General features: G+C 51.3%; 2 protein-coding genes across 2 annotated transcripts; one reads left to right on the top strand and one right to left on the bottom strand.

The window, feature by feature from the left end:
• Nucleotides 1-995: 995 nt before the first annotated feature.
• On the bottom strand, nt 996-4,826 carry POLR2F (RNA polymerase II subunit F). The gene is made up of 5 exons (XM_030960334.1): nt 4,774-4,826; nt 4,575-4,644; nt 4,291-4,421; nt 2,762-2,833; nt 996-1,175 (listed from the first exon to the last, which is right to left on the bottom strand). Exons 1-5 carry the CDS (start codon nt 4,791-4,793, stop codon nt 1,085-1,087), a joined length of 384 nt encoding a protein of 127 aa, XP_030816194.1. The 5' UTR covers nt 4,794-4,826; the 3' UTR covers nt 996-1,084.
• A 96-nt stretch (nt 4,827-4,922) lies between these two features.
• On the top strand, nt 4,923-7,821 carry C1AH22orf23 (chromosome 1A C22orf23 homolog). The gene is made up of 6 exons (XM_030960333.1): nt 4,923-5,036; nt 5,261-5,323; nt 5,689-5,865; nt 6,338-6,472; nt 7,011-7,111; nt 7,406-7,821. Exons 1-6 carry the CDS (start codon nt 4,946-4,948, stop codon nt 7,508-7,510), a joined length of 672 nt encoding a protein of 223 aa, XP_030816193.1. The 5' UTR covers nt 4,923-4,945; the 3' UTR covers nt 7,511-7,821.
• The last annotated feature ends 101 nt before the right edge of the window (nt 7,822-7,922 follow it).

The raw sequence follows: 7,922 nt of genomic DNA, 5'->3' as shown, positions 1-7,922 counted from the left end.
CATGCAGAGAAAGAACCTTGCAGAGAAAGAACCTTGAAGTACACAGATCAAGAAACAAAAACTAGGTGAAGTGATGAAAATCTGCAGCTGGCTGGAAGCCTTTGCAGATTGTAAGGCATCCACCCAACTCCTGACTCGAGCACATTACCTCCCAGCACATCAGAGGTGAGAGTGCAGGTACCTGAAGGGGACAGATGACTGATCTTTCACCACAACACAGATTAAAGGAACTCTAGGATTTAGCTGCAGTTGTGCCACCATAAGAATCACCAGGGTATGTTTAACTGAGATGGCTTCTCCATCCCCAGGACCTCAGTTCCACTGTGTCAGAGAACAGCTGCACCAGGAGTAAGTGCAACAACAACCCACACCTGCCGAGCTGCTGGGACAGCGAGGGGCGGCCGCGCTTCCGGCTGGGGCAGTGCCACTGAAAGGGGATCCCCACTTCTGATAAGCAGCAAGGGAGCAGGGAAACAATAGGTGGCTTGATGAGAGCTGCTCTACGATACTCCTGAGAAGTCCCACAGTCAGCACTGGCCAAAGAGGAAATTGGGGGTTTCCACAGCAACCTGTTCAGGGCACAAAGGCCCAACTGTCTAGGGGGAAGCAATGGAGGTGTCTCAGCACTCCCACTTTAAGAAGGGACAGTGGTGGAAGGCTGGAGTCTTTCTGAAGCCAAAGTACCTGCCAGACCGTTTCTGTACAGCAGGAGTTTAATTGGGTATCAGTCCTGTAACCAGGGAGGAGCAGTACTAGAGGAAGGAGTTACTGCAGACTTTGGCCTAGCTAAAAGATGAGGCCTTCAACAGTGCAAGAAAGCTGAAAAAACAGCATTGCACTTGGCTCCCTAATCTTACTAATACACTACATGACACACAGAGAAAAAAATAATACCCAAACTGGTGGAGACAGCTAAGAAAGTAATCTCTCAGACACACAAGACTGAAAGAGAAAATCAGAGGGCAAAAACCCCCAAATACATTTAATTTAAAATAAGGAGATCTAGAATTTATTTACACAAACACTAACCAAAATTAGAAACATCCCTGGGAATGCAAAACCAAAACCAATGGCGGGAATCTGATCAGTCTGTGATAATTAACTCATCCACACCCCAGTCTTCGTAGCTCCCATCTGGAAGGTAACGACGGATGATTATGGGGATCTTGCGTGCTCTGAAGGGAAGAGAGAGATGAACAGAAATGTCAGAATCTCCACTGTATCACTTCAGTAGGCCATGGAAGTGTGGTGCTTGGTGGTTTCAATAAACTCAACAGATTTAACTGAGAGCTGCACAGCACCAGGGATTAGATATTATGTAGCAAAGTCCCAACAACCTTCCCTCATTTGTAGATGCAAAGCACTCAGCACCCTCAGACTACGAACACCAAAGGCCTCTCAGACCTCTGATGCTCCTGCAGGAATTGAGCCTGGCGGTCTGAACCCACTAAGAGACAACACCAAGCACCTAACCCTGATATAGGGGAAAAATACAAATCAAGGGACTTGAAGAACAAACCCACTCTTTGTTTGACAGAAGATTTTTCCCCACACAACACTAAAAAGGTGGCAAAATTCTGAGAACTTCCAGAACAAACTGGTATTTACAGAGAAATTTGCACCCCGAGAGCATCAGTTACATTTTAAGAAGGATACACGCAACAATGACTATTCAGGTACCAAAACCTGTTACAGCTGGAGTGTAGCCCAGCAACTGCGCACAGCACTGCCCATTAGAGAGCAAGAAAATGCTGAATACAATTTAACTTCATGAAAGTAGATTGAAGTCAGCAAAGCATAATCAGACAGTCTGGAATCTAGCCAGGGCATCAGGTTTTAACTGTATCAGACTTGAAAAGTAACACAACTTCTTTACATTCAGGGAGGTTGTTTTTCCAGTAGTAAAGTAACTCCCTGATGCCAAGAATTACAACTGAATTTTGGCACAGAACAGGACATACCACCCTGACTTACTTTCCAGAGCTCACACACAGGTAGTGACCAGAAGCAACTCAGTCTGAGCCTGGAGATCTGACAAGAAAATGACCTAAAGGGCTTTCAGCAATGGCAGAGGGAGCTGTCACAGATAAAAAATCTGCAAAAGCAGCTTCTGTGCACTGAGAAACCGGGGAAGCAGGGGACAATTTTGTTTAAGGACAGGGACCTAATCAGTAACAAAATCCAGCTGCTTGCATGTGACCTGGACTGTTAAGGAAAACTGTGGGACAGCACAGAGCTCGGCTGTGGAAAGGTGGGCCTGCAAGTGGTCATCCAAAAGCTGCCTCTGCTGCAGTCAGAAAGGATTTATTTACTTTTCTGTAAGCAGGGGAAAGCACAAGAAGCCAAGCATACAAGGGTGCAGGAAACAAACATTCTCACCAGCCTGACTCTTATTTTAATTTTTGCCAGCATTTCATTTGAACACAGATCTGTTCAGATGGCTACTTCAAAACAATTCCATTTGGGGAATTAAATCAATTTCTGAAAGATGAGGACCTTGGGATCCCATCATAGAAATAAAGAATACTGGGAATGTGAAGTAGAAGAGGTCCAGAGCAGTCCTAATTATCAGCATTTGCAGGAGCAATTCGTTTGGGAGAGAGCAGCTGTGGAGAAACTCCAAGGTGACAAAAGGAAAAGGCAACTGTAGTGCTCACTGTTATTGAGGGAAAACAAGGCTGTCTTAGAACAAACTGCTAAATGCTGGGATGAGGAGGGCACTGCTGGCTTTAGGGAAATCAGTACAAAATCTGTCACTTACTTGAGTTCTTTCATAGCAATGAGCAAGGGGTCTGTCTCTCCTTCCAGCTCCACCATCACAGGGGCACACATCCTAGGAAAAACATCAACAGCCACTTGAGCAAACACACAGAGAGGGAAGAGCCCAACACCTGCCTACCTGTGTCACCTCTACAACAGCCAATAAAGTAGGAGGGTGGGATAACATCCTGGCAAAACTGATTTGCTGTGTTGTGCACTTCAAGAAGAAAATTCCCCCAGATGGTTACAGACCAAACTTTTACTTCAATGTTCTTCTTGTCCCATCCCTAGGGCTCTGCTAACCAGCTGGGGCTCAAGGACTGGTCACATCCACACTCTCCTGGTCGCCCTCTGCTGCATTTAAACATGTAGAAAAGAATGGTTCTACATTAATCCAATAAAAAGGGTGCAACTGCTGTAAAATGAGCAGGCCTCCTACAACTCCAACACATCTCTTACATTCTGACTTGCTCACAGCCTCCAGGCCTTGATCAGGGGAAGAGAGGGGCTGGATTTAGAGGGCATTTTACCTCTCGGAAAAAAAATTCAGCATTTTGCCAAGGATTGTGACTACACCCATCCAGTGGACAGTGGTGGCACAGAAAGCTCACGCTCTGTGTGGGTGAGGCCAGGGGAGCTGCTGCTGGCCTGGGCTCAGCACTGGAAGTAGAAGATGCAGGTGAAGCAGAACCAGAGTGTTTTGGATTAAAGGCCTGGCACGGGCCCATCTCATCACCTGCATTTTTCTTGTCTCTCACCAACTGAAAGAACATGCACAAAACACCTCTACAGGCTGTGCAAAGAACAGCTTGCCTGCCTGTGAGCTTCTAAATGATGCACAAGAGAAGCCTCATTATGAAAATGGATCCAACCAAGATGAAACTCAAACCCCTGCCACTGTCTAACAATCTCTCTCAGAAGGCAGTTTTTCAAAAAGCACAACCCTTTTTAATATTTATTATTAAAACAAGTCTAAAGAGGCAAATGGATTAAGAAAAGCCAGCCTTGACAGCACTTAAAGTAAGTTCTAAATGCTATTGTCTATTATAAATAAGGCCTTATTATTGCAAATACTTTTAAAAACTGAATTTCAGGTTGGTTTTTTCACTCCCAATTCCTTCAGCCCTGTGGTATCAATTGAAGCTGATTTGAAGCATCTCTCCCTCCAACATTACCTTTCACAAACCAGCCATGAGCTTTCAAGTGCATGCTGGCTCTCTTAGGAAAGACAGAAATCAGAACTGTCTTGTCCCATTCCCCAATAATTATGTCTGTGATCTAGGAAAACTCATTGTGGCTACTAAAAGCTCCCTCTTTATGCACAAGTAGCACAGTTTCGGCAAGGAGAGACACACAGACTTCAGGTGCAACAAAGAGTCAGCTTCATGTTGCCCGGGGGTGACACACAAGCTCAGCAGTCATGCGAAGCATTCAGAAGACCCGGGAGTTTTTAAGGGAAGAGGAAAGCACCAATCAGTGCAAAGGGAGGCGCAGCTGCAGCAACGTTGGGGCACAGCGGGCAATACTCACGCTATCTGCAGGGCACGAGTGCCCAGGACTCTGGCTCGCTCGTACTTGGTCATGTAGGGGGTCGTGATGCGCTTCTGGTTTGCCTGCTGCCGCTCTCCCGAGGGCAGAATCTCCACGTTCTCCTGCCCCTCCTGGTGGAAACAGACCCGCGCCGCTGCCACAGCTCAGCCGCACCCGCCACCGAGGCCCTGAGGTGCGGGGGGAGGCACCGAGGCCTCCCCAGCCACAGCAGCCGCCCGGCCAGGCTGCGGCGCGGCCCTGCGGGCGGCGCACGGGGCACCCACCTCCTCCGCGTTCTCCAGGTCCTCCAGGCCCTCATCCTCCTCCACATCATCGAAGTCATCCCCGTCAAAGCTGCGGGAGAGACACACACGTCGCACGTGGGGCCGGGCCGCCCCCACCCGCCCCGAGGCGCCACACGCCGCCTTCCTTCCCTCCTTCCCTCCCGGCCTGCCCTCGGCCGCCCCGCTCTCTCTCTCTCACTTGTCCTCGTTGTCGGACATGTTGCCCGGCGGTGCCTCCTGACCCGCACTTCCGGGAGCAACTTCCGGCCGTTGCCGTGACGCCACCGGAAGTTCTCCTGCGCCGTTGCCGTGGCGACCGCCGCCGCTTCCCCCGGCCCGCGCCCCCGGCCCGCCCGGTCGCCGCCGTCGCGATGGAGGCGGCGGAGACCCCGGGCCTCGGCGGGGTCTCGGCGGCGGGCAGGCCGGCCCGGTACAGCACAGGCACGCGGGAGTTAGTGAGAGGTAACGGCGGGGCGGGCCGGGCCGGGCTCAGCTGCTCGGGGCGCCGGGGTCCCGCGCACCGTGCCTCGCCGCGAAGCAGAGCGTCTTACAGTGGTCCCGCCCCGGCTGGAATCTCCCAAACCCCCATCTTCCCCTTCGGGCTGGGGTTGTGAGGGGAGGTGACCCTAGGGCGGGCTCCCCAGCCCGGCTCGGGTGCCCCTTCATCGGCCGGTTGTGCTTTTCAGGGATGATGGAGGAGTTGCAGATGACGCATTCCCAGAAGCGATACCTGATGCAGTATGTGACACGTGAGTGAGGCCCCCTGGCTCTCCTACCCGCTGCTGGGCTGTGGGGAGGAGCTTTTGCATCTCGGCATTCGCCCACAGCCTGCTCGGATGGGCGAGTCCTTTAAAGCAGCAGCACAGCAGCTGCTGACACACGGGGACAAACGGGGTGAGCTGTCCCCACGGGTCAGCCAGGAAGCAAGGCACAACGGTGTGACTTGAACCGCAGTCTGCCGTGCCCAGTGACCAGGGTGAGACATCTGGGGCACTGGGGTCTTCGTTTGTGATGCTGCTATAGATCAACAGGTAGATCTGCTGGCAATGGCCCGCAGCCATCCATTCAGAGTCCCCGCTGCCTGATTTGCTGTTATTTTTGGTTCGTCCCCCAGGCGGAGATGCCCTGCCCGTTCAGAGATTCCCCCCATCCAGCCAACAGCCAGTGCCTGTTCCCCACGCAGCAGCCTGTCAGCCGGGCAGGCTTCCAGCTAGACCGCTTCTCCGACCTGCCAAGGTCTGCCAGGCAGGAGATGCCTACACCCGAGAGAAATTCAAGCCACAGCCCACAAGTAAGTCAGCAAACATTGCTAATAAATACACGGTGATGCCTGGAGCCTCTCTTCCCCTTCTGTCCCTCCCCTGCCTCAATCCCAGCAGTGGCAGTGTGTCTGAATTGCTCCACATCCTCACGGCCTCAGTCTGCAAAGACGCTTCAGAAATGGATCTCTGAGGGAACATCTGCTGCAAGTGCTCACTGACTTCTGCCTGCCAGCTGGGGGGTGGCAGGTGATAGGGACCTGCACTGTCCTTGAGTAAGAATGGAGCACTACATCATTTCCGAGCACATAAATGTGAACCACACCTCTGGTGTTGGTTTGGTGGGCTCTGTACACCTGTGTACAAGGTGCTTGCACACAGCCCAGGGATGGACTGACATTAATGGAACACTTCCTCTGGCACACTGAGCAGGGAGGAAGTGTGGTCAGGCTCCTCCATGAGGAGACATGCTCATAATAATGTTTTTCCCTTTGGCATTCACAGGAGATTTGGAAAAGGAGAAGAGAAGACTTCAGAAGATCTTAGCATTAGGGAAGGATGAGGCAGAGGACAAGGTGGAGCAGGTGTTTGTTCGGAAAAAGGAAGAGGAGATAGCTGAGCCTGACCGGTTTGAGGAATGTATGTCTGCATGTCCCCAGGAGGGTGGCAGGCAGGAAGCCTGGGAAGCCAGCTCCCTCCCGGGGCTGGGGTGGCAGGCAGGAAGCCTGGGAAGCCAGCTCCCTCCTGGGGCTGGGGTGGCAGGCAGGAAGCCTGGGAAGCCAGCTCCCTCCCGGGGCTGGGGTGGCGGCAGCCTGTGGTGCCAGTAACCTGAAGCCCATGACAGGAGCCACAAAGGCCAGTTTCCAAGAGAAAGGACTCACTGCTGTGACACTCTGATCCAGCCATCCTCACAGAGCTTATACTGCCCAGGTTTGCTGGCAGAGTCAGGGAGTGGTAAGAGGTTGGGCAGAGGGAACATTGCCCATTATGTAAGGGACTGCTGAGGTATTGTGATGACATGTTGTGCAAGGTGAGTGTCACAGCAGATATCACCCTGCCTTGAGGGGACTGCTGTTCAAGCAGAACTAGGAAATTGGGAGTTCTGATCTAGACAGAAACATGGTTTCTCGCCTTTTGGCTGCATGCTGTGTCCACAGTTCTTTCTCTTATCCACCAGTGATGAATGAAATTCAAGAGAGGAGGGAATTCCTGGCGGAGATGGAAGGTCTAGGACAGGGCAAGAAGTATCAAGGGATCGTCCTCACTGAAATCTCCCAGGTATACATGGGTCTCGGCTGAACAGTGCTTGGAGGGAATCCTGTGTGTCAGAGATCGTAAAGCAGAGTCTTTTCTGGTATCTGAGCAGGGAAGGGGGCAAAGAGCTGCTTCCCTTCATGGCACAGCTCAGGCATGAATTTGGGGAACGGTGGATAGCTGTTTTCCAGCTTTCTTTCCATCTCTGCATGTAACTTAATCAGGGAAACAGAGTTTTTATTGTTGAGATTGACAAGAGAAGAAAAAAAAAGCTGCTGGCTTTCTCCCTGCTCAGCTCTCGCCCTTTCTACTTTGCAGAAATTGCATGAGATGGAGATCATTGACAAGAAGAGAAGCGAGGAAATGAGAAATATCATGACAAAAGCCTTCCCTGTTGGGAACAAATCCAATCTCCAAGACTAGGCCAAGGGCAAAACACAGGTGCAATTTGTTCCCACCTATTCTTCCCAGACTCTGGGCATCGGAGGCTGGTCCTGTCTGTTTCCAAAGAGGGGGCAGCACCATCTGTTGCCTGAAACTAGAAGGCAGGACCAATTTGTACATACACAGTGACAGAAGTTGTAAAATCCTTCCCACACACTGGATCCCTTCTTGCTCAATAATATTAAAGACATGAAAACACAGAGCAATGGCTCCCAAAACATGACAAAGCAGAGCTTTCTTTTTCCTCTGCAGCGCCTCAGAGTAGAGCAATCCATCCACAGAAATGTCATTCCTTCCCATCTACCCAGAGATGGAAGTTTCTTGTGACAGCATCATGGTAACACACACTGCCACCACACCTGTAGCCTGCTGGCTCCTGGCCCTGTGACTC

This window comes from Camarhynchus parvulus, chromosome 1A (genome assembly GCF_901933205.1).
Source record: "Camarhynchus parvulus chromosome 1A, STF_HiC, whole genome shotgun sequence".
NCBI classification, from domain to species: Eukaryota; Metazoa; Chordata; class Aves; order Passeriformes; family Thraupidae; genus Camarhynchus; species Camarhynchus parvulus.
The sequence above is the reverse complement of the archived record's forward strand: the minus strand, read 5'-3'. Positions and strand labels throughout refer to the sequence as shown.

Excerpts from the sequence above, each read along its gene's own strand:
- POLR2F (XM_030960334.1), bottom strand. The coding sequence starts at position 4,793 with ATGTCCGACAACGAGGACAA. Across the intron at positions 4,422-4,574 it reads ACCTGGAGAACGCGGAGGAG|GAGGGGCAGGAGAACGTGGA; the intron begins GTGGGTGCCCCG and ends TGTTTCCACCAG. Across the intron at positions 1,176-2,761 it reads ATTGCTATGAAAGAACTCAA|AGCACGCAAGATCCCCATAA; the intron begins GTAAGTGACAGA and ends TCTTCCCTTCAG.
- C1AH22orf23 (XM_030960333.1), top strand. The coding sequence starts at position 4,946 with ATGGAGGCGGCGGAGACCCCGGGCCTCGGCGGGGTCTCGGCGGCGGGC. Across the intron at positions 6,473-7,010 it reads GCCTGACCGGTTTGAGGAAT|TGATGAATGAAATTCAAGAG; the intron begins GTATGTCTGCAT and ends CTTATCCACCAG. Across the intron at positions 7,112-7,405 it reads TCCTCACTGAAATCTCCCAG|AAATTGCATGAGATGGAGAT; the intron begins GTATACATGGGT and ends TCTACTTTGCAG.